The sequence below is a fragment of the Budorcas taxicolor genome, chromosome 1 (genome assembly GCF_023091745.1).
Source record: "Budorcas taxicolor isolate Tak-1 chromosome 1, Takin1.1, whole genome shotgun sequence".
NCBI lineage: Eukaryota > Metazoa > Chordata > Mammalia > Artiodactyla > Bovidae > Budorcas > Budorcas taxicolor.
Window position 1 is genome coordinate 83352609 of NC_068910.1, and position 25730 is coordinate 83378338.

Consider the following 25730-nt stretch of genomic DNA (forward strand, 5'->3'; position numbering starts at 1 on the left):
GGACGGGGGAGCCTGGTGGGCTGCCGTCTCTGGGGTCACACAGAGTCGGACACGACTGAAGTGACTTAGCAGCAGCAGCAGTTCCATAGGAAAACAGATTTCTTCTGAACCTTCAATTCTAAAGGAAATTTTGCATGTATGACCTTAAAATATAGTAAGGCATTAAAAAGCAAGCACTAGTGTCAGACTTTATTTTGGGGGGCTCCAAAATCACTGCAGATGGTGATTGCAGCCATGAAATTAAAAGACACTTACTCCGTGGAAGGAAAGTTATGACCAACCTAGACAGCATATTAAAAAGCAGAGACATTACTTTGCCAACAAAGGTCCGTCTAGTTGAGGCTACGGTTTTTCCTGTGGTCATGTTTGGATGTGAGAGCTGGACTGTGAAGAAGGCTGAGTGCCGAAGAATTGATGCTTTTGAACTGTGGTGTTGGAGAAGACTCTTGAGAGTCCTTTGGACTGCAAGGAGATCCAACCAGTCCATTCTGAAGATCAGCCCTGGGATTTCTTTGGAAGGACTGATGCTGAAGCTGAAACTCCAGTACTTTGGCCACTTCATGCGAAGAGTTGACTCATTGGAAAAGACTCTGATGCTGGGAGGATTGGGGACAGGAGGACAAGGGGACGACAGAGGATGAGATGGCTGGATGGCATCACGGACTCGATGGACGTGAGTCTGAGTGAACTCCGGGAGATGGTGATGGACAGGGAGGCCTGGCGTGCTGCGATTCATGGCGTCCCAAAGAGTCGGACACGACTGAGCGACTGAACTGAACTGAAGAAAATTTTATAGTAAACATGGAAGTGTATATCGTATACCTCTTGCTGCTGCTAAGTCGCTTCAGTCGTGTCTGACTCTGTGCGACCCATAGACAGCAGCCCACCAGGCTCCCCCATCCCTGGGATTCTCCAGGCAAGAATACTTGAGCGGATTGCCATTTTCTTCTCCAATGCATGAAAGTAAAAAGTGAAAGTGAAGTTGCTCAGTCAACTCTTAGCGACCCCATGGACTGCAGCCCACCAGGCTCCTCCATCCATGGGATCTTCCAGGCAAGAGTACTGGAGTGGGGTGCCATTGCCATCTCCAGTATACCTCTTATTCAAAGATAAATAAACTGCAGGGAGTGAGAAAACAATGTTACAACTGAATCAAGAATATACTACAAGGGATAAATATCATTTTATCCAAGGTGCTGTCCACAGAGATCCCATCTCCCACGATCGAAGTATCACTTTTCTCAGCCATGTTTTTAGTTTTTAGTAGGAGGTACAAGGAGTTTGTCTCCTTGCAAATACCATTAATATGGTAGAGAGTGGCTACCAGACTGACCCTATCAATTTCTCTCTGGTTCTTAATACAGTAGCTTGTACAAAGGGGTAAATTGATCAGGGAAAGAAAATTTTTTCTATGGCATTTATTTTTCCTTTTGTGTCTCATGAAATTTTGAGTTGAGATCAGAAAATCTAAAATTAATTAAGCTTACTTGTTTTCTAAGAGCTAACATATGGCTGGGTAAGTGCTAGGTGAGTTGTTATAAATGAATAAGCTATTTTGGTTACATTTTGGTTGCATGTGTCCAGTTCAGTCATGATGCTTATGGAATTGCCCACGAGTCCCCACTCTCCTAGTTGGATGCTTTGCAATCCATTGCCTCAAATTCCTTTCATTCATCTTTCCCCTGCCTATTAAAATGCTCTCTCCTACCTTCTGTCCTGCCAAATCGATCCCCCTCTTTCCCTCCAATCGAAAGGGAAGGCCCATTCTTCTCCTAAAACATTTTCAGACTAATCCCATCTGGTTCCATTCATTACTTAAACCTTTTGGGGTGTGAAATGAGCTACAGTGCCTGACTGCAGCATTTGCAACATTTGTTATTCTTTGCAGCTTTAGTGAGTCCAAAAGCTTAAAACATCCCTACCTAAGCTCCAGCTTCAGGGAGGAATTCTTATCACAGTATACACAGTCGAAGGAGGGAGAGGAAAGAGTGGAAACCTACAAGGGACCCGAGAAGAGGGGCAGAAGATTTAATACTGTGCAAGACGCCTGGGGATAGGCTTCTTTTTCTCACTAGAATTCCTCTCTGAGTGTATTTTTATACTCCATATATGACCTCAAAAATAATAATGGTGGGCTGCATTTATATGCTTCTTTTCTCACAGAGAATAAGGTTCCCCTGAAGCCAGGGGAGCCCTTTGAGGGTGCACAATGTATAAAAATGGTAATAAAGTCTTAGAAATAGGCAGTCAGGAGGCATTACCATGTCATCAAGGTGATGCTATATGGATGCATTTTTATGTGGCACCAAACTGCAGATTTCAAACAGTTATGCAAATATGCACAGAGTTATCTAAATCTGCAGAGCTGGGACCTTTTCAGAATTTTAAAAAAAGCAAACTCCAGTTGTAATCTTGACAGAATGCCTCTCAAAAATGAACAACTAGTTTTCTTGCAAAAAGGAAACTGAGTCAGGGAGTGCCTCAGTTACATGCTTTAATTAAAGAACTGAATATAATATATTTTCAGCAGTTCAATTTCTCAATTCTGAGACTTTATTTCCATGAACTAAACAGTGACTTAACATATGGTTGTCAACCTTTTATTTTGCCAAGAATATTTTAAATGCATCTTCATTATCTCCATCATTTTCTAAAATAAGAAATAGTTTATCATAAACTTCCTCTGCTGCTTATATTTTGTTTATTGTGAATACCAATTGGAAGACATCGTGTTTGGTTTGTAAAAGGTGAATTCAGCTTGGCAGGGTTTGAAATGCAGGTACTCTCTCTCAAATTAAATTCTAACTTTTAATATCCAGCACTGATGCCTGGAAATGTTTGTATGAACCAATGGGCTCTATACACCACCCTTAGGTTGCTGATATCAATATTTACAATAAAAATTAATTATGTGAGTACTTTAGAAGTTTTTTCCAAAAGAATGTTTGACCCAGTTGTTCTGAGTAACCCAAAACAATATACGTGCACCATTAACTGCAGGTTTTTTCTCATATAAGGTTTGAGTTTGCAAATTTAGAACACAAGCTTAAAATACAAGGTTTATGTGTGTCATTTTGTCCACATACATACATAATCTATTTTTCTTAGCCAGCTATTGAAAACATAACTATGAAATGGTACCTGAGAATCCCAGGTAGAACATTCAGCATTTACTAAATATTCTTTGTCCTTAAAGCTTTGCCTCTAGTCTTCCTTTCTTCTAGGATAGGCTTGTGTTAAAAATGTAACTGAAAATCCCACCACAGTGCAGCGCCAGTGGTTGGTGTGTGATGAACAGGTATTAGATTAAACGCTGATTTATAAATAATTTTCAATATTTTTTCAATTTCATTTTGCTTAGACTTTGCTTTGAATTTCCACAGAAGTTAATACATCTCCTCAGGATCTATCTTTAATAGACAGTTAAGCAATAGACTAAAAGCAGCCAGAGACAAAGGAAGCCTTAAATCCACAACCTCAATGTGCATTTTTAATGAATAACTCTTCTGAATGTTCCCCCATGTAGTCACAAGTGCTGTCAAATGACAAAACTAAACCAATTCAATAACAAGTGGATGTCCTTTATTCAAGGGGAAGGACTTCCCCCAGTGGCTCAGTGATGAAGAATCCACCTGCAGTGCAAGAGACGCAGGAGATGCAGGTTCCATCCCTGGGTCAGGAAGATCCTCTGGAGAAGGAAATGACAACCCACTTCAGTATTCTTGCCTGGAGTATCCCATGGACAGAGGAGCCTGGCAGGCTACAGTCCATGGGGTTTCAAGGAGGCAGACATGACTGAGCACGCACATACACCATGCATTCAAGAAAAAATAGCCCATAGATTGGAGGGGACAATACCTCACAAGCGGTGTAGCACTATTACTGAGGGATCTGGAGCAAGAGTGAGTTGAATGTTAGAAGAGGCAAGGGAGAAACAGGGTACCACTGGCTAAAAGGCCAAGGATATCCTTATAGGCTTACAGGCTACCAGGTCCTATTTTCTAGGGTAAGGTGAGCCAGCTAAGGCAGAAAGTGAAGAAGAACTAAAGAGTCTCTTGGTGAAAGTGAAAGAGGAGAGTGAAACATTGGCTTAAAGCTCAACACTCAGAAAACGAAGATCATGGCATCTGGTCCCATCACTTCATGGCAAATAGATGGGAAAACAGTGAAAATGATGGCTGACTTTACTTTTGGGGGCTCCAAAATCACTACAGATGGTGATTGCAGCCATGAAATTAAAAGACACTTCCTCCTTGAAAGGAAAGTTATGACTAACATAGACAGTATATTAAAAAGCAGAGACATTACTTTGCCAACAAAGGTCCATCTAGGCAAGGCTGTGGTTTTTCCAGTGGTCATGTACGGATGTGAGAGTTGGACTGTGAAGAAAGCTGAGTGCCGAAGAATTGATGCTTTTGAACTGTGGTGTTGGAGAAGACTCTTAAGAGTCCCTTGGACTGCAAGGAGATCCAACCAGTCCATCCTAAAGGAGATCAGTCCTGAGTGTTCATTGGAAGGACTGAGTTGAAGCTGGCCAATACTTTGGCCACCTGATGCGAAGAGCTAACTCATCTGAAGAGACCCTGATGCTGGGAAAGATTGAAGGCAGGAAGAGAAGGGGATGACAGAGGATGAGATGGTTGGATGGCATTACCAACTCAATGAACATAAGTTGGTTAAACTCTGGGAGCTGGTGAAGGACTGGGAGGCCTGGTGTGCTGCAGTCCATGGGGTCGCAAAGAGTCGGACATGACTGAGAAACTGAGCTGAGCCAGCTAAACCTGAGTTGGAGGCTTACGACTGGTGTTACATTTTCTTGACAGTGAAGCACTTCCTGTAAGTGCAGGTTGACTTAGATTTAGATTAGTAACATGGACCAGGCCCCTGGGTGATATTCATTTTGTGGATCCTGATTTATGAGTTAATTTATCAGTGCCTTAAACAGATTGCTTATGTCCATCCATTTTGTCACAATTGGCAAAATTTTATTCTTTTGTATCCATTCCTCTGTTGATGGCCAAATAGGTTGCTTCCATATTTTGGTTATTGTAAATAACACTGCTGTAAACACTGAGGTGCATGTATCTTCTTAAGTGAGTGTTTTCCTTTTCTTTGGATGTCTTTATTCCTGTTTTCTTTTCTGAGCTATAACAACTATATTTTATATAAGTCTTTAAAAAAGATAATTATTCTTCCCACATGGAATGAATATATTAAACTTTAGCAATAATAGTACTAAGACTCATTTTCCCTTTGGTAAATCCATTTTAGATTTTATTAAAGGACTGGTCATTGATTTGTGTGCTTCAGTTACTTTCATCTGTTTATAAAATGAAAGTGCAAGTGCTAAATTCTGGGACATTACATAGGAGTTTCATCGTTCCAGCTTTCTGTTCAGTGGATGAAAGCTACTGGACACTTTCAGTGTCTTTAAGGTATTGTCTTACCTGAAAGAGAGAGGAAACACCCTCTCCTTATTTCTTTTCCTCTTGCTGATCATAATAGCCATGAGTCTTCCTTGGAAACTCCTCTGTGTACAGAGTTAGGAAATGGTCAGCATTGACTATCGTCCAGGGAATACACTGGAGCCTCTTTTAGAGAGGCAGTGGGTGGGTCCCTAATGATATTCCAAAAGATAGGAACCACATCATCTCCCTGCCAGCCAGGAGGAGAGAGCAGGCACCAGGATGTCTCTAGCCTAAAGGCATAGTTTATATGAAGATTGAAATCTAGAATAAATAAAAGGCAGGAAAAATATTAAAAACTCAGAAGTTAAAGTTTCTAGCCTAAGCCTAGGAAAGAGTAGATAATTAAAATAAATCTTCCATGAAGGCTCACAGTTGACAGAATGGCCATAATAGGCTTTCAAGGACAAGAAAAGCCAGTAACTTAATGTCTTTTGTCACATAAAGTTGGGTAGCCCATTCTGTCTTGCTGGTTGACACTCAGAAGTCCAGGCTACATACTCTGTCTTTTAGAACAATCACATAGCTTCTGACTTTAAATTAAGATACTTATTAATAGGCTTTGCATTGAATAAAATATCAAGAACAGAGCGACTAAAATAAACACTGATATTTTAAAAAACCTTTTTCTGCAAATAAACCTTTTTCTGCATTCTTAGACAATGTGCATGTTCTTAAAAGGTGAATTACACTCAACAGGAAAAAATGTTTAATAAATTATGGTGCAGGAAGTCTGTGAAGTTGTCATTATAACTGACCATTATGGAACTTTCTGGACAACATAGAAAAACTCAAATGACAAACTCAGACACTCAAGTGATGTGTGCACTGATCTTAACTCAGTTAAATAATAAATATGAGCAGGCAAATAAGAACCAGAAGTATTATACAAACATTATCGTCCAGTGTATTCCCTGCATGATAGTCAATGCTGACCATTTCCTAACTCAGTACACAGAGGAGTTTCCAAGGAAGACTCATGGCTATTATGATCAGCAAGAGGAAAAGAAATAAGGAGAGGGTGTTTCCTCTCTCTTTCAGGTCAGACAATACCTTAAAGACACTGAAAGTGTCTAATAGCTTTCATCCACATTTTATGTCATTGTGAGTAATTCTTCTACAGATCTATTACATCTTTTAAACATTAAAACACTTGAAGTTGAATATTAAAATGTTAATCTCTTTGTCAGAAATTTGATAGTTTACTTCAATGTCCACAGCATTAAATAACTAGTAGTCTAATTTATGTTTTTGTTTGTTTGCTTGTATTTTTATTTCGTTCCTGGGTTTTTCCCTAGGACTGGAAACTCATCCATGCCAACATTTTCTACTGGAGGTGGACCATTTGTAAAATTAAACACAGCACCTAATGGCAGCTTAATACTAACGCCAAGGTAGGTTACAAAATGTGTTCTTTGATTAGATGTACATGGACCAAATAATAGATTTCAAAGCCACTCAGATTTTGAAGCCATCCCATACTGGCCATATAACTTTGAAAGGTATTTAACTTTTTGTTATTCAGGTAATTGCAAGAAGTATCTAATCCATCCTATTGGATAACATTACCTAATCCATATATATGGTAAGATGGTCAAATGAAGTATTGTAGTGTAACTAGCAACCAGAGATTCAAAAAGTTTTACATCAATATCTTTTTTATCCCTACTCTTGGATTTAAAAAAAGTAAATCCCATAGACAGGCTTCCCTGGTGGCGCAGATGGTAAAGCGTCTGCCTGCAATGCGGGAGACCTGGGTTTGATTCCTGGGTCAGGAAGATCCCCTGGAGAAGGAAATGGCAATCCACTCCAGCACTCTTGCCTGGAAAATCCCATGGACGGAGGAGCCTGATAGGCTATAGTCCATGGAGTCGCCAAGAGTCGGACACGACTGAGCGACTTAAATTGTGAGAGTTGAGATAAATAGGTACATATCAGACTAAACAGAGTGATGCCATTATGTATCATCAAAAGAGAAGAGAGAAAAACAAAAGTCATGGTATTCTTTTTCCTAGCAAATGTGTTCATGCTAAGTTGCTGCAGTTGTGTCAAACTCTTTGTGATCCTATTGGCTGTAGCCTACCAGGCTCCTCTGCCCATGGAATTTTCCAGGCAAGAATACTGGAGTGGATTGCCAGGAGAGTTCCTTACCACTAGAGCAACCTGGGAAGCCTCTTCCTTGCAAACAGAACATGGATATTAACTGAAGGAATCCAGACTCTAAGTCGTGTCTGCATTTCTCTTTTACTCTTTAAAATTAGGTTTGCTTTTACTCATGTTTTAACAGCAGCATCTTTCCTGTATTCAAATATCTGTTTTAGCTTAGAGTATGTCATTTCTTCTGTTCAGGCATTAATGATAACTTCAGTTATTAATTAATTAATTTGACTGGCTTCAAATTTTACAGCTCCATTAAAGGCTAGCTTGGGGGTGGGTGGGTTCACGGACTCGATGGACGTGAGTCTGAGTGAACTCCGGGAGTTGGTGATGGACAGGGAGGCCTGGCGTGCTGCGATTCATGGGCTCGCAAAGAGTGGGACACGACTGAGCGACTGAACTGAACTGAACTGGGGGTGGGTGAAGAAAGTTACTTTAAGAAAAGACTATAACTACAAGAATTTAAGATATTATTGCTGGTACATTAGGTTGTAGTTTTTGGTTTAACATATTAAATGGTGAAAAGTGAAATTATATAATTCAGTTATTCATGAAAAGTTGCCATTTCTGTAAGTTCAACCAGTAAAACAAATGTTAAAGGAGTACTTTTAGTACCAAAGTGCTTTGCAGTTGAATATTTTATATGAATGCTTGCACAGCCTTAGCTGATATTATTTGTCTCATTGGGGATGAAGCAAAGAATCTGCAAGATCTCCTTTCACGGATTTCCTTTTTATAAGGCATGTCTAAATTTACATTACCATTACAGTTGCTGAGCAGCTTGTATGTTGAGAATGCCTCTCATTTATATTTTACAAACATTTAAGGATGAGTTAGGAAACAAGGGGAAAATATTAAATCTTTTCATATTAATTATATGCATGTTTAAAATAAGAACTAGGTTATTCTATGCTTATCAACAAAATGCCAGTATCATTGTACATTGATGTCTCTATTGTATGTAAGTTTGTGTTATTTGAAAGAGATACCATTTATAGACAGAGATATTTGAAACTTTCAGTATATCAGTAGGCCAAGACATTCTTAATCTCTTTCTTGATTAGCCACGTATACTGCGTTGGCAGGAAATCAGATATATTTGCACTTAGTTAATTTATTGATATATTTATTTGTTTTTTGAAGAGACAGGTTTACTGCCCCATGTAATGGAATGTTTTGAAAATGCTCTTTCACTAGTGGTCATAATAAAAATATAAGAAAAGGAAGAAGATATCAAGGAGGATGATTCTTCTAACTACGGAAGCAACTTGACCTGAAATAACTGGAAATGTAGAATTGCGCTCCTTCCAGTACTGGGCTTCCTTTTTCTTTGTCTGGTAGTCCTAGACATAAGCAAATTTTGATCTGACACATGTTGGTTGAGAGTGTATTCTAGATACAGGATGTACAGTGCTTATCAACACTTGGCCCCTCAGTCGCTCAATCATGTGCAACTCTTTGCGACCCCATGGACTGTAGCCTGCCAGGCTCCCCTGTCCAGGCAAGAATGGAATTTTCCAGGCAAGAATACTGGAGTGGGTTGCTATTTTCTCCTCCAGGGAATCTTCCTGACGCAGGGATCAAAACTGCATCTTCCGTATCCCTATTACATTCTGCATCTCAGTTAAACGTTACTATGCTACTGCGGGTATTTCCAGTTCATATAAAACCTCTGTGACTTAGGTAGTACTTCTGTACTCTAAGGTTAAGGACACAAGCCTGGTGTTGATAAGTGATTTGGACACTTTCACAAAGCTGGAGGCAACAAGAGATTTTAAGCCTTCCACTTTCCATTCTACCCTCCTATATTGTGAATGCTCCAAGGCAGCATATTACTTTAAATAGCAGTTTTAGAAAGGAAAAAGAAAGAAACAGGGCCAGTGTTGTTGGGCAAATATAGGGAGAGAATTTAGTTCACTTTGTCAACACAGCAGATACAGACATCCATTTGTATCCCAGTGTTGCCCCACTGGACTGGGAGTAAGACACAGCATCACGGCATTGCCTATTTTCCCATAGAGGGGAATAACCTACTTCTCACTCCAGGACCGAAGACCAAAACAGTTACTCTATTTTTCTCTAAGCTCTCTAAATATACCTAGACAAATGGACTCACTGCTCACTCTGACTGGAAGTGAAGCCTCTTACTGCTCTGTTCTGAGACTACATACGTGCTTGTGTATGAAAAGTCTGATTAAGCAAAACACGTGAAGAATGAGGTGCTAGTTCACTTTAATTTTCTGGTTAAGTTAGCCAAAATCTGTTAAGTTAGCCAAAAACTTTTCTGTGCTTGCTGAAGAGAAATCCATCCATTTTATACAAACAACATAACATTAAGTATTGTTCAACACCTAAGAATAGAAACCATTTTGAATATCAGTTTTTATTGATAAGTATGGTAAATGTAGTAAGTTTGGATGAAACAGGACATCATCGTGGAAAATATCCTAAAAACTGCTTATCTCCTAAACCTAGGTGGATAATAGAAGGAGAGTTAACTGAGGCTTCTTCTTTGGGGAATGTTAGATGCATACTGATACATCTACAGAAAGTGAAATTTGCTCAGTCGTGTCCAACTCTTTGCAACCCCATGCACTATATAGTCCATGGAATGCTTTAGGCCAGAATATTGGAGTGGGTAGCCTTTCCCTTCTACAGGGGATCGTCCCAATCCAGGGATCAAACCAAGGTCTCCTGCATTGCAGGTGGATTCTTTACCAACTGAGCTATCAGGGAAGCCATATAGATACATCTATATCTAGATAGATATACCTACATGCACATTGCTATTAATAAAATATACGTTTCCTTATATTTCAGTTGAATATGTCTACTCTAAAGAATTTGTCCATTAGACAACATGAATGCCTGTGATCAAATACTTACCATGTATGTTCCAAAAACATTGAATTGCTCTGATTGTATTTATTATCTTACATGGATCTTGGGTCATGTTTCATGTTTTTTGATTTGGTCTTTTCTAAAATTTCAAGCATCTAAACAATGTGCACAAGAGGAGGTGTAAATATTTAAATAGAAACTTAAATTACATACATATGTGTGTTTTATTATAAGCGATAGCTACATAGCTGCATCAGGAAAAAGTGGTGGCAAGCTCTTTAATTCCTTGTATTATACTGATCTCTAGTGGTTGGTAAGTATAACATTTTAAAACAATTTTTCTTTTAATTTCTTTAAACGAGAATTCTTGGCTTTGAAAAAAGTCGGTGTCCAAATATTTAAACAGGTAGTGAGTTTTTAATTATTTATGCCTGCACTTTATGTGCCTGTTTACACATCTGTCTCCTTTGAAGGTAGGACCTATGATTTATTCATCATTGAATTCTGTGAATAAGTACACAGCCTCACACACAGTGTTGGGCACCAAGGCATATTCTGTGTTATAGAATGATGAAATCCAAGGTTGATTCACAGACGCTAACAGTAGGCATGGTTTATAGAATACTCATTCTGTATAATGCACAATAGTAATTCCATTGCAAATATTTCTTTATTTCTCACAAAACTCCAATAAGGTACTATGCCCCAATTAATGGATATTAAAACTGAGCCTTGGGGATATTGAGCAACTTATCTAAAATCACCTGCGTTGCAGAGTTAAAGGTTCAAACTCAGCTTTATTTGACTTTCAATTGAAGATTCTTTGCTGTGCATTTCAACCTCCCTACATTTTGAGTATGATATATTTAAAAGCCCATTGTACTAAAGAGAAAAAATAGGATAACCTATAATACTATGTTTTGTTTGAAATGTTATGTGCACCATTTTTTAAATATAGTTGCTCTTCTATTACAGCCAACAGTGCTTAGAGGATTCACTGATTCTGCTACAATGTAACTATAAATGTAAGTAAATATTTCCTCTTGTTCTCCTTCAAGCCTTCAGTTTAATGTCCTGGAGTCGCTGTCACCTTAAATTATTTTGTAATGGCCCATTCAATTTTCAGGATCAGAGGAAATTCACTGAAACTAACTAGAGGCTGTTTCTTCAATTATCTTAATAGCATGTGGGAAAAAACTGGTGACTGGAGAAGTTAGCCCGAAGATTGTTGGAGGAAATGACTCCAGAGAAGGAGCCTGGCCTTGGGTCGTTGCTCTGTATTTCAATGATCAACAAGTCTGTGGAGCTTCTCTGGTGAGCAGGGACTGGCTGGTGTCAGCCGCCCACTGCGTGTATGGGTAAGTGTGACGTCACTTCCCCAACGAGGTGACCCTGGCAGACCCTGTGCATCCCATTTCAGGCAGCCTCCCCAAATCCTCCCAGCAGGGAAACGTCCCCACTGTTTATAACACTATAAACTGTCCAGTAATTTTCCCATGAAAGTCATGTGTAAAAATAAAGTACAATTAAAATTCATTTTCATTAGAGTCTTACATCAAGTATTATGTTTCCCACATACATAAATATTGAAATTTCCACTTATTCACAAGGTAAGCATTTTTAAAGGTATAAAATGAGCTTTTACCATATAATTTGTGCTGGTTATCAGTCATTTAGAACAATATTTATTGTCATTAAGTCATCAGTGTCAAAAAAAAAAAGCATGTATCAATAGATCTGGAGTTACAAACTAAAAAGTGTGCTCTTTGAAATTCATATGTAAGCACCTTGCTGTGAATTAGCTTAAAAAGGTTTCTTTAGTTCTCAAGTCAGATCTGTTTTGATGCTGGTGCTGCTGCTGAGTCGCTTCATTTGTCTCCCACTCTGTGCGACCCTATGGACTGCAGCCTGCCAGGCTCTTCTGTCCGTGGGATTCTCCAAGCAAGAATGCTGGAGTAGGTTGCCATGCTCTCCTCCAGGGACTCTTCCCAACACAGGGATAGAACCCAGGTCTCCTGCATTGCAGGCAGATTCTTAAGCGCTAAGCCATCACAGAAGCCCGTTTTGATGCCAACCGTAACTAAAACTTAGAACTAAGAATCAACCATGTCTAAGGCTCTTCTTGTAGTATGATTTTACAAAGTACATGCGGAATTCTAGGATTTGTCTTCTCCCTGTAGAGCAGCCATCCTTAGAGCAGTGCCTCAGGAGAAATGAAAGTGGATGGAGGAGGTAGGAAATACACATCAATATTCCTGGGCCCAAGAATGTGCTAATTTCTTCATCTACCTGAAAGATGTCACCTCTTTATGTAATTATACTCCAACATTTCTGAATTAGGTCAGAAAAAGGTAGCTTCCTCATAGATTCCTGAGACCTCACAAGGGTGATTTCCTGCCCCTGATTGAGTAGGAGAGGCCTCCAGGAAATGACCTTAACTGTGAGGGTTAGAATGAGCTGCAAACATCGAGAATCTCTAAGTGAAAAAGTGCCGTGTGTGTGCAGAATGGAGGAGACAACTGCCGTTAATCAGTTAAAAGACTAACTTTGTACAAACACAGACACTGAAAGTTCTTGGATGAATGGAGATAAATCAACCACAAAGGCAGTCAAAATTGTTTGGAAGACACGGAGGGCCAGGGAGAATGAGTATTAATGAATTGAGACTAATGTGAAATACCCATCATACCAGAATGAGAGCAATCTCACACCAAGAATGCTGGGAGCCTAGAAGTAAGGACCCTAATTTGTAGTTTGGCCAATTACCTTCATGAGGACTCTCCAAGGTACTGTCTGCTTCAAAAGTTCTCAGAGTCTGTGCATTACACTCTGTATCTGGGTGACAATACTACAGCCTCTCCCATATCTAAACTGCACCCTGACTTTGCTGCTTCTTGATAACTCTATTTTAATCTTTTTTTTCCTACCATATCATAAAAAAAAAAAAAAAACATCTGTAGTAGTCAATTTTCCCATTCCCTGCTAAACAAGACTTCAACCTTTACCTACACATGCTCTATGCATTGGGCATGTCACCAATGGGTGACCTGTATCCTAACTATGTTACAGGTAAAAGGTATCTTTAGCTGGAAATTCAATGTTTTCTGCTGCACCATAGGTAGTTCTTAGTAAGAGATCAATCTCCTGTATTAACGTCAGATTTGGTAAATCCATCCATTCGATATTCTTGCAGAACATATGTTTTCTAAATATCAACCAGGCTTGCTGTGATGTTAATGACATCTTTCAATTATCTGCTTTACAGCTGTACTTATTTTGGGTTAAGGATACCAATAGCATCTTTTGAAACCATGAATACATGAAGGAAATGGAAAAACATTTTTATCTAATATAAACACATGTTCAGTCATACAGGATATAAAATGACTTTTCATACAGTTTTAAATCTGAACAAAGGCAAGCAAGTGTAAGCTGTAATAGAATTGTGATGGCTCAGACTTTTCCTCAGCAACTTTGCATTGTTCGTACTCTCCTTAGCCCCTCAGTGGCATTATATCTCATTCTTTTTCAGTTGCCAGGAGTTTTCTTGCTTTCTTATGTATATCTCTAACCAAGAAAGTTTCTGATATTATTTCAGAGAGTTTTATCCAAAAAAACTATTCTTATAAATATGCTAATACTGACTCTGATTTTTAAAACTCTACTTATACAGCAAAAAGCTTAATTTCTTAATAAAAAGGAGAACCCAAATCAAGAAACTTACTGAAACTAAACCATACAAATAACCTGTACCTGTGTGCATGTTAAGTCACTTCAGTTGTATCCAGCTGTAGCCCACTAGGCTTCTGGGCTCCTCTGTCCATGGGATTCTCCGGGCAAGAATACTGGAATGGATTGTCATGCCCTCCTTCTGTGGATCTTCTTGACCCAGGAATCAAACACTGATCTCTTATGTCTCTTGCATTGGTGGTGGTGGTGGGGGGCTGTTATTTACCACTAGGGCCACCTGGGAAGCCTCACACAAATTACTTATGTTTGTACTGCATGCTAAGTTGCTTCAGCCATGTCTAACTCTGTGCAGCCCTATGGACAGTAGCCCTTTCGGCTGCTCTGTCCATGGGATTCTCCAGGCAAGAATACTGAAGTGGGTGGCAATGCCCTTCTCCAGAGGATCTCTCCGACCCAGGGATCGAACCCACGTTTCTTATGTATCCTGCATTGGCAAGTGGGTTCTTTAACACTAGAGCCACCTGGGAAGCTAGTGACCTGATCTGACCTGACCTCGATGTAAATCTGCTCCAGGAGTTTCCACCTATGGATAGTTAAATGCTTTAATTGAAGAGTTCTTCTCTGTCTACATTTGTATGTTCACACCCCCTTTCCCATCCCTCAGCTTCAGTATTCCTGAATGTCACTAAATTTCCCTGTGCTTGTTCCATTTCTCCTTTGCTATTGTGTCTGGTTTTGTTTTGTTTTGTTTTGTTTTGTTTTCCAAACTTAAAAGAGATATTTGGAAAGTATGAGCCGAATTTGCTCGATTTAAAGACAAGGTGGACTTCAACTCAGAGAATAGGATTTTGATCCAACCTATGGTACTGACTGAATGAAGGGTACTTATGGTACTGACTAAAGGGGAAGCCCCCTTGTGGCTCAGATGGTAGAGAGTCTGCCTGTAGTGCAGAAGACCCAGGTTTGATCCCTGGGTTGGGAAGATCCCCTGGAAAAGGAAATGGCAAACCACTCCAGTAATCTTGCCTGGAAAATCCCATGGATGTAGGAGCCTGACAGATACAGTTCATGGACTCACGAAGAGTTGGACACAACTGAGCGACTTCACTTTCCCTTTTACTCTTTCATGGCACTGACTTTGTGTGACTTCGAATCAATCTGTGGGTTTCAGGATCTCATCTGTAGAGTGTCCACAGAATATCTACCTCCTAGGGTGATTGCCAGGGCAAAATTAAGATGCTGCAATGCTTTTGTGAATTAGAGAAATGTGCAACAAAATTTTTATTGTTCCTGCTCAGGAGATGTCCTTGGAAGAAGACTCGAAGTCTTGCCCATGAGATATTCAGCACATTTATTTTCTACATTTTTTATATTGATATAATTTCAGACATGCCCCCAAATTGCAAATAATAGTACAGAGAACTCCTGTGTACCTTCACTGACATTTACCATTTGTTTACATTTTATGCTATGAGAACTTTCTCATTCTTTCATTCCCTCCACTTTGGAGAAATATTTGTTTTCTGAATCATTTGACAGTGGGTTAAACATGTGCCTCTTTACACTGTATTCTTTGTTTTTTTTTTTAAACTAAGAACAAGAATATTTTCCTACATAATCACAGAAAATCATGGAAATTAACATGCATGCAATACAATTATCTAATTAACTAACACAGTATATATTTACTTTTGTCAATTGTCCCAAATATGTTTTTTAGAACATTTGTAGCTGGTATGTTTTCTCCACCCAAGAACAAATTAAGTATATGGCACTCAATTTGGTTGCAATGTCTCTTTCATCTTTAATCTAAAACAGCCTTTCTGTCAGCCTTACTATCTTTGTCTTTGTCAGCCTTTTTTTCTTGTTTTTGATATCTTTTTAATACAAGCAAGTTATTTTATAGAAAGTCTTTATATGTGGGGAAACCCTTCAAGCTTGCTCCCTTGTTGGTCTTGATATATCCCCATTCTTTGAGAACTTCCTTACTTTCTGGCAAAATAAAATGTTCCAGGTTCATCTTGTACTTTCCCTGCCCTTGCCCTCAAATTAAGCTTTCTATAAGAAACCCCAAATCCATTCAGCAATTTTAGTTCCTTCTGCATTTAAAAAATAATATCATCTACAGGCCTATGGCTGCTGGTATGCCCTGATCCTAGACCCTCTCAGTGGGCATATCTCTATACTCTTACAGCTCTATAAATATGAACTCAAAATGGAACAATTCAAATAAAACACAATAGAATACATTTCAGTCTTTTCTCCTTCTATATTTGTAACTCATCTCCAATTATGACAAAGCTTATTTATGCTGTCTACAAAATAACTATGGATTTGCTCAAGCTTAGAATGGAAAAGTAGTTTGAAAATTGTGAACCATAGCACTGTCTAAAGCAACCAGAGTTTAACATTGCTTTCATTTTTTCCCACTGACATATGCAAAATGCCTAATCTTAAATGTCTAATTTGATTAGTTTTAAAAATGCATATGTCTGTGTGACCACACTCTCATCAAGACATAAAACATTTCCACCACCTGGGAATTCCCCCCTTACTGCTTCCCAGTCATCACCATCCTTGAAGGAGACTCCAGAAGGGACCACTGTTCAGTCTGGGTGGGTCACTCATTTATAATTTACAGTATGGATCACATCTATTGAATAGACATCTATTCATGATGAAATTCCTGGAGGAGGAAACGCACCCCACTCCAATATTTTTGCTGGGAAAATCCCACAAACAGAGAAGCCTGGTGGACTCCAATCAGTGGAGTCACAAAGAGTTGGACACAATTGAGCGACTGAGTACAATAATGAAATTATCATTGACAAGAAGCCTCTTGTCAATCTTCCATTCTTTAATTTGCTCTCAGAGATGATCAAATGCACCATATGGATTACCTCATTTCTCATTAAAACAATTTATTGAAACAGGTGTTAACATTTCCGAAATAGATGATTTCATAACCAGGTGTTTTGGTGTATGACAAGAAATACACACTACTATTTATGCTTTATTTAGTGCTAATTTAATTTAACTTATAGTGATAATAAAACTCTGAAAACCAACTTTTTAAACAGTATTGACTACAGTGAGCAATAGTCATTCAGTTGTGTCCGACTCTTTGTGACCCCATGGACTGGAGCCTGCCAGGCTCCTCTGTCCATGGAAATCTCCTGGCAAGAATACTGGAGTGGGTTGACATTTCGTTTTTCAGAGAAACTTCCTGACCCAGGGATTGAACTCGTGTCTCCTGGATTGCAGGCAGATTCTTTACCATCTGAGCCACCAACATTAATTAATTAATTGATGCTGCAATTACAGTTTAAAATTTGGATTCTTTTTAATGCCTCAAACAGATAGATCTAGGACACAGAATCTACCCAAATATAATGTTTTAAAAATTATTTCATTTCTACTTAAACATACTCTAAAAAAATATTGTGGGTTTAGTTTCTCTATCTACCTATTCTTATGGTTTTATGAGATCAGCTAATAATAAATTATCTCCTTCAGGTTGCAGAAATCCTGTTACACTTTTCCAAGATTTTAGTAATTTTTACAGATCAAAAAAAAAAATGAAGAGTATTTTCCTAAGCCAGTAGGGATGTCAAGATTAGTGACTTATTGGGTTTTGGTTATGGCATGGATCTTGATTCCTTTTCTAAGAGATGCCAATTTCTAATCTGTTGTCATCTACTTAAAGTCACCTTTGGCCCATATCATATAACTCATTTCCTTCATAGTATTCTATCAGCACTACTTTTAATAACATACTTTTATTAACAGGTAACTTATTATTAGTCCATTCAGAAGTTTTATTTCCTAAATGTTTCAGCATCTGATCTCTGAAGCTACTTCTTCTTTGAGCATGAATTCTTCGTCTTGGATGGCATTACTGTGTGCTCTCTTCCCTTATTTATTTTGTGTAATCACGTGTGCTGATATGGCTTGATCTGCACCTCGTCTCTCTACCTGGCTGATATGTGTAACCACTGGTTGTGTCAATCTTTCTGACTCCTCGATTGCATCGTTTTTCATATATTGCTTCAGTCATTTTTTGTTCTGCTTTTGGCTTCACTGAGTCTTCACTGAGGTGTGTGAGTTCTCTATTGTGGCCCATAGGCTTAGTTTTGGGCTCCTAGTTCCCTGACCAGGGGTGTAACTTGGGTCCCCTGCGTTGGAAGGAAGATTCTTAACCACTGGCCCACTAGGGAAGTCCCAGGGAACACTTGCCTGTGCCAAGCACTGTTCTAAGTTTTAGGGATAATAATGTTCACAGACCAACAAAGTTTTTGCCCAAATGATGCTAATATTACAAGGTAGGGAAGAAAACAGAAACACTGAGAAACCTTTCTACCACTGTTAATCAGGAAGTGATTGACGGTGGGGTAGGAACAAGATATGAGATGTAAGCAAGACCATATCCTAGGCCCTGAGGAGGACTCAGTTGACTGCAGTAAGTGGGATGTGAGACTGTTTGGAAGGTGGAAGAGTGACCTTGTCTTGTCATCTGTGTAGAGATTCCACTGCTGAGGGGAGCAAGGATAAAGTTGGGAGAACCAGTTAGAAAGAAACAATGGTGGCTCGAAGATTATGTTAGAGAAAGCTGGACAAATGTCTGGATCTTATTAATATGCTCAGATGCTGAGAGTCATCTAAAGTTGCTAGTGATCTCAGAAAGTGAAGAGGAACTAAAGAACTTCTTGATAAGGGTGAAAGAAGAGAGTGAAAAAGTTGGCTTGAAACTCAACATTAATTAAAAAAAAAAACTAAGATCATGGCATCCAGTCCCATCACTTCATGGTAAATAAAAAGGGAAAAACTAGAGGCAGCGACAGATTTTATTCTCTTGGGCTCCAAAATCACTGCAGACAGTGACTGCAGCCACAAAATTAAAAGATGCTTGCTCCATGGATAGAAAGCTATGACAAACCTAGACAGCATTTTAAAATGCAGAGACATCACTCTTGAGAGTCCCTCAGACAGCAGAGATCAAACCAGTCAGTCCTAAAGGAAGTCAACTGTGAATATTCATTGGAAGGACTGATGCTGAAACTGAAGCTCCAATAGTTTGGTCACCTGATGGGAAGAGTCGACTCATTAGACAAGACCATGATGCTGGGAAAAGTGAAGTTGCTCAGTCATGTCTGACTCTTTGCAACCCAATGGACTGTAGCCTACCAGATTCCTCCATCCATGGGATTTTCCAGGCAAGAATACTGGAGTGGGCTGCCATTTCCTTCTCCAGGAGATCTTCCTGACCCAGGGATCAAAGCTGGGACTCCTGCATTGCAGGCAGACGCTTTACCATCTGAGCCACCAGCAGATGCTAGGAAAGAATGAAAGTAAAAGGAGGTGTGGGCGGCACATGATGCGATGGTTGGATAGCATCACCAACTTAATGAATATGAATTTGAGCAGAACCTGGAAGCAGTGAAGGTCAGGGGAACCTAGCGTGCTGCAGTTCAAGGGGTCAAAAAGACATGATTTAGTAACCAAACTACAACAACAGATAGAAAAGGAGAAGAATAAAGGGTTTGTCTTTAAGCAATGAGATGAGTGTTGATATCATTTATTGAGATGATGAAAATGAGAAGAAACAGGATTGGAAAGGGAGTAAAAGTTCTGATGTTTTGTGTATTAAATTTGAAACTTCCTTCCAGAATCCAGGCTTCCCAGGTGGTGCTAGTGGTAAAGCACCTGCCTGCCAATGCAAGAGACACAAGAGACATGGGTATTTCTGGTATTTAAAGTCATGGCATTGGATAAGATCATCACTGAAACTAATGTTAGTGAAGAAAAGAAGAAGGCAGAAAGCAAATTCTAGAGTATTCTAATATCTAAATTTTTCAGAAGAAAGGAGCTGGGAAAGAGAAACTGAGGAAGAGTAGAGTGTGAAATGAGAGGAAAATCTCAAATCTGTGGATAGTCCTGGGAATCAAGTGAAGAAATGCACTCAAAGATGATTTCTTAAGTTTCCAGATATAATCCTTGTTGTTGTTCAGTTGCTAAGTCATCTCTGACTCTTTGCGATCCCATGGACTATAGTCTACCAGGCTCCTCTGTCCATGGGATTCTCCAGGCAAGAATACTGGAAGGGGTTGCTACTTCCTTCTCCAGGGGATCTTCCTGACCCAGGGACTGAACCCACATCTTCTGCATTGCAGGTATATTCTTTAACACAAAGCCACCTGGGAAGCCCAGGAGTAATCCACCAGATCAAATAGTGCTGAGGATTGTTTGGCTTAATCTTTGTTCCCTGTACTTATTTCTCTTTTCACACTTAAACACATAGATGCATAACTTTATTTTAAAAACATCAGTTCAGTTCAGTTCAGTTGCTCAGTCGTGTCTGACTCTTTGGGACCCCATGCATCACAGCACACCAGGCCTCACTGTCCATCACCAACTCCCAGAGTTCACTCACACTCACGTCCATCAAGTCGGTGATGCCATCCAGCCATCTCATCCCCTGTCATCCCCTTTTCTTCCTGCCCTCAATCCCTCCCAGCATCAGAGTCTTTTCCAATGAGTCAACTCTTCTCATGAGGTGACCAAAGTACTGGAGTTTCAGCTTTAGCATCATTCCTTCCAAAGAACACCCAGGGCTGATCTCCCTTACACTTAACAGATGAAATAAAAATTCCCATATGTATGAAACTCTTTCCTATTCATGAGAAAGGATAATAATGGAACACAACCTTCCTGTCTACCTTCTTTAACAATACATCTGCCTTTTTACACACTTGGCTTTTTTTCTTTTGAGTTTCTTTATGGATTCATGGCCCTTTATTAAAAATGTATTTTATTAACTAGAATAATTATTGTGATTACTGAAGGAGAAGCTCTATACAGTCAACAAAAACAAGACCAGGAACTGACTGTGGCTCAGATCATGAACTCCTTATTACCAAATTCAGACTTAAATGGAAGAAAGTAGGGAAACTGTTAGACCATTCAGGTATGACCTAAATCAAATCCCTTATGATTATAGGGTGGAAATGAGGAATAGATTTGAGAGCCTAGATCTGATAGATAGAGTGCCTGATGAACTATGGAATGAGGTTCATGACATTGTACAGGAGACAGGGATCAAGACCATCCCCATGGAAAAGAAATGCAAAAAAGCAAAATGGCTGTCTGGGGAGGCCTTACAAATAGCTGTGAAAAGAAGAGAGGTGAAAAACAAAGGAGAAAAGGAAAGATATAAGCATCTGAATGCAGAGTTTCAAAGAATAGCAAGAAGAGATAAGAAAGCCTTCTTCAGCAATCAATGCAAAGAAATAAGGAAAAGAACAGAATGGGAAAGACTAGAGATCCCTTCAAGAAAATTAGAGACACCAAGGGAACATTTCATGCAAAGATGGGCTCGATAAAGGACAGAAATGGTAGGGACCTAACAGAAGCAGAAGATATTAAGAAGAGGTGGCAAGAATACACAGAAGAACTGTACAAAAAAGATCTTCATGTCCCAGATAATCACGATGGTGTGATCACTCATCTAGAGCCAGACATCCTGGAATGTGAAGTCAAGTGGGCCTTAGAAAGAATCACTATGAACAAAGCTAGTGGAGGTGCTGGAATTCCAGTTGAGCTATTTCAAATCTTGAAAGATGATGCTGTGAAAGTGCTGCACTCAATATGCCAGCAAATTTGGAAGACTCAGCAGTGGCCACAGGACTGGAAAATGTCAGTTTCATTCCAATCTCAAAGAAAGGCAATGCCAAAAAATGCTCAAACTACCACACAATTGCACTCATCTCACACTCTAGTAAAGTAATGCTCAAAATTCTCCAAGCCAGGCTTCAGCAATACGTGAACCGTGAACTCCCTGATGTTCAAGCTGATTTTAGAAAAAGCAGAGGAACCAGAGATCAAATTGCCAACATCTGCTCGATCATGGAAAAAGCAAGAGAATTCCAGAAAAATGTCTATTTCTGCTTTATTGACTATGCCAAAGCCTTTGACTGTGTGGATCACAAGAAGCTGTGGAAAATTCTGAAAGAGATTGGAATACCAGACCACTTGACCTGCCTCTTGAGAAATCTGTATGCAGGTCAGGAAGCAACAGTTAGAACTGGACATGAAACAACAGACTGGTTCCAAATAGGAAAAGGAGTGTGTCAAGGCTGTATAGTGTCACCCTGCTTATTTAACTTATATGCAGAGTACATCATGAGAAACGCTGGACTGGAAGAAACACAAGCTGGAATCAAGATTGCCAGGAGAAATATCAATAGCCTCAAATATGCAAATGACACCACCCTTATGACAGAAAGTGAAGAAAAACTAAAAAGCCTCTTGATGAAAGTGAAAGTGGAGAGTGAAAAAGTTGGCTTAAAGCTCAACATTCAGAAAACGAAGATCATGGCATCTGGTCACATCACCCTCATGGGAAATAGATGGGGAAACAGTGGAAACAGTGTCAGACTTTATTTTGGGGGGCTCCAAAATCACTGCAGATGGTGATTGCAGCCATGAAATTAAAAGACGCTTACTCCTTTGGAAGAAAAGTTATAACCAACCTAGATAGCATATTCAAAGGCAGAGACATTACTTTGCCGACTAAGGTCCGTCTAGTCAAAGCTATGGTTTTTCCTGTGGTCATGTATGGATGTGAGAGTTGGACTGTGAAGAAGGCTGAGCGCCGAAGAACTGATGCTTGTGAACTGTGGTGTTGGAAAAGACTCTTGAGAATGCCTTGGACTGCAAGGAGATCCAACCAGTCCATTCTGAAGGAGATCAGCCCTGGGATTTCTTTGGAAGGAATGATGCTAAAGCTGAAACTCCAGTACTTTGGCCACCTCATGCGAAGAGTTCCCTCATTGGAAAAGACTCTGATGCTGGGAGGGATTGGGGGCAGGAGGAGAAGGGGACGACAGAGGATGAGATGATTGGGTGGCATCACTGACTCAATGGACGTGAGTCTGAGTAAACTCCAGGAGTTGGTGATGGACAGTGACGCCTGGTCTGCTGTGATTCATGGGGTCGCAAAGAGTCAGACATGTCTGAGCGACTGAACTGAACTGATATGATACTAAAATTGTTAAAGCTAGCCAGTGTTATCCCATTTAATCTGGCTCCTTTGTTCTTTTAAAATTACCTCTGATACTCTTGAAAACTTTCTTGCTCTCTGACAACTGTAGCACATTTCAGTGGCATTTCAATTCTTTCTTGCCTTTGAAAATTGAAGTTGGCAATTTCATTAGGAATTCTTTTCCATTCATGGAGAATGATAATAGAGACTAAAAGTTCTGTAAACATATGGATGGGTTGGCAGTGGGCAAACTTGCTGAGGTTGATTTATGCCACCATTAGTAATGGGAGAAAATTTAAAAATTCAGTTTATAGTGTGCATTCCCATTGATCTTCTTTTTTTTCCTTTTAGTATATTGTGCTGCTCCATGATAATTATGTTACCATATTTACTTCCTACCGCAATGAAAATCCCATTTACAAATGGACATTCTTTATTTTTTTAAGGATTTTTACAGATCAGATGACTATTTCTATTTACTTTTGACCATGCCAAGTGGCATATGGGATCTTAGTTCCCCAACCAGGGACAGAACCCATCTCCCTGCAGTGGAAGTGTGGATCCCTAACCACTGACCACCAGGGATGTCCCCTGGTCATTCTTATGTTTAGATTAGTGAAGTTATATACATCCCAGGACAGAGCAACAAACAGTGGACAGTATTAGGTCATCCCACCCAGGGCAGCATTTCTGAAGCACCTACTATATGCCATGAGGTGCACAGTCTTTGAAGTTGCAGATGTCAGGAACACACACATTTGTATTTCATTTCAACCTACGCCTTTCTTTCCCTCGCTACTGAGAAAAACACTTTGCTTGAACAAAGCAGATAAATATGAAATGTAGCAGAAATTCAGACCACTCGCCCTAACTAAAAATACCCTATTTCTGCATCTTTAGCTTCTGCTGGATTGGGTCTGCCTATCCAATGGGGTTATATACTATTCCCATCCCAACCTGTCTTCTGTCCTATAGCTTTTATTTGCTGTATGAGATTACAAATGCTTTAAGACAAAAATATTTTTGAAATATAACAAGTCCCCTTGCTTCATCTGTAGTGATTCCTCTGAAGATTTTCTTCCCCCATCTCTTGGCTCTGGATGAATGGAAAAGCTAGGAAGGATTCGTATTGCTCAATATACCAATAGTAATTATAAAGTACGGATTCTTGTGTCCCATGCCAACCTTCTAATTTAGAATTTCTAGAGATAGAATGTAGGAACCTGAATTTTTAGCAGATTTCTCCATTCATTCATAAGATTTAAGTACCATTGGTTATGACTTCTATATTTTCAATTCTTTGTGCTCAGAGAAAAGGATGTAGTCATTTTACTGTGCTTGTGCTAACGTGGGGTCATGCTGGGGGAAGTTAGTTACATAGACACAGAAAGTTATGCAGAAAGGACATGAGAGAGGTGTGCAAATGACACATGTTGGAGAGATATTTCTTATCCATAGTGCTGCTTACAGATGGTGGAAAATTAAAAACATGGAAGAGAGGCTCTATTCATTGTAGCACAATAATAATTTCAGAAATCACCAAGAATTATGTCAAAACAACATTGCTGAAAGCCACATTAGACAAGAAGATTAAAACATGCATGTTTAATCTTAATAGTTTGCTGTTTGTGCAGCTTTTCTATTTGAAATACCAAAATAATGAGAGAAAATGGTGATTGCTAAACTTTGCATTACCTACAAGTTCTCTCATTTCAATAGTTCTCAGATAGAGTACGGTACATACAAAAGAGATAATTTGGGAATTTAGCTACTAAACTGCATTTTATCCGAGCTGCATTGTTTTATCAATTTAAATTGATAGCAAATAAATTGAATATACCACTGAGAACTTTTATGTATTTTTTCTGAATATAAAATATGTAGAAACACTTAAGGAGACAATCATTTTTTTAAGTAAATGTACTCAACTTCAAAATGAAATCTATAAGATGGGGTCATACTTCCTTTGAGCAAATGTTAATAGTTATTATTGAAATATTATGCCATTAATATAGTGTTATAGTATAATAATTAGTATACCAATTATACGAATTAATAAATAATACTTTATTATCATTCTTAATAAAGTCAATAATCTATTAAATGAATAACTTATTTCAGTATTTATAAGTGATTTGATTATGAGTTACTTAATTATAAACAGTAAATTTAATAATTTATTGATAATAAATGAACAAAAGTAATAATGATTTATTATGACTAAATAATACTAACTATAAGTGATTAGTATGTATAATTTAATACATAAATAATAATATAATGCATTGGTTATATAAACTATAATGCAAGATACAATATATATAAATAATATAATTAAATGCAAAGTAGGAAAATAGTGTGGCAATTTTAAGATGCATTTTTAGTAAATATAAAGTAAATATATAAATTAAATGCTGAGTAAAAATACATACAACTTTTTCAGAGGCATAATTGCCCATTATTTAAGAGACATACACAAAGTAATGAATAAATAGAAAAAAACATAACAGATGGACTTGAAATAACTTCATGCCCTT

At 38.8% G+C, this 25730-nt stretch overlaps 1 protein-coding gene across 1 annotated transcript in view; it reads left to right on the top strand.

Annotated features, from left to right (window-relative positions):
* TMPRSS15 (transmembrane serine protease 15) overlaps window positions 1–25730 on the top strand; it is a 155042-nt gene that overhangs the window by 115925 nt on the left and 13387 nt on the right. The window contains exons 20-22 of the mRNA XM_052647612.1: window positions 6764–6859; window positions 11439–11488; window positions 11647–11821. Coding sequence (XP_052503572.1) covers window positions 6764–6859; window positions 11439–11488; window positions 11647–11821 — 321 coding nt within the window. The remainder of the gene's footprint in view (window positions 1–6763; window positions 6860–11438; window positions 11489–11646; window positions 11822–25730) is intronic.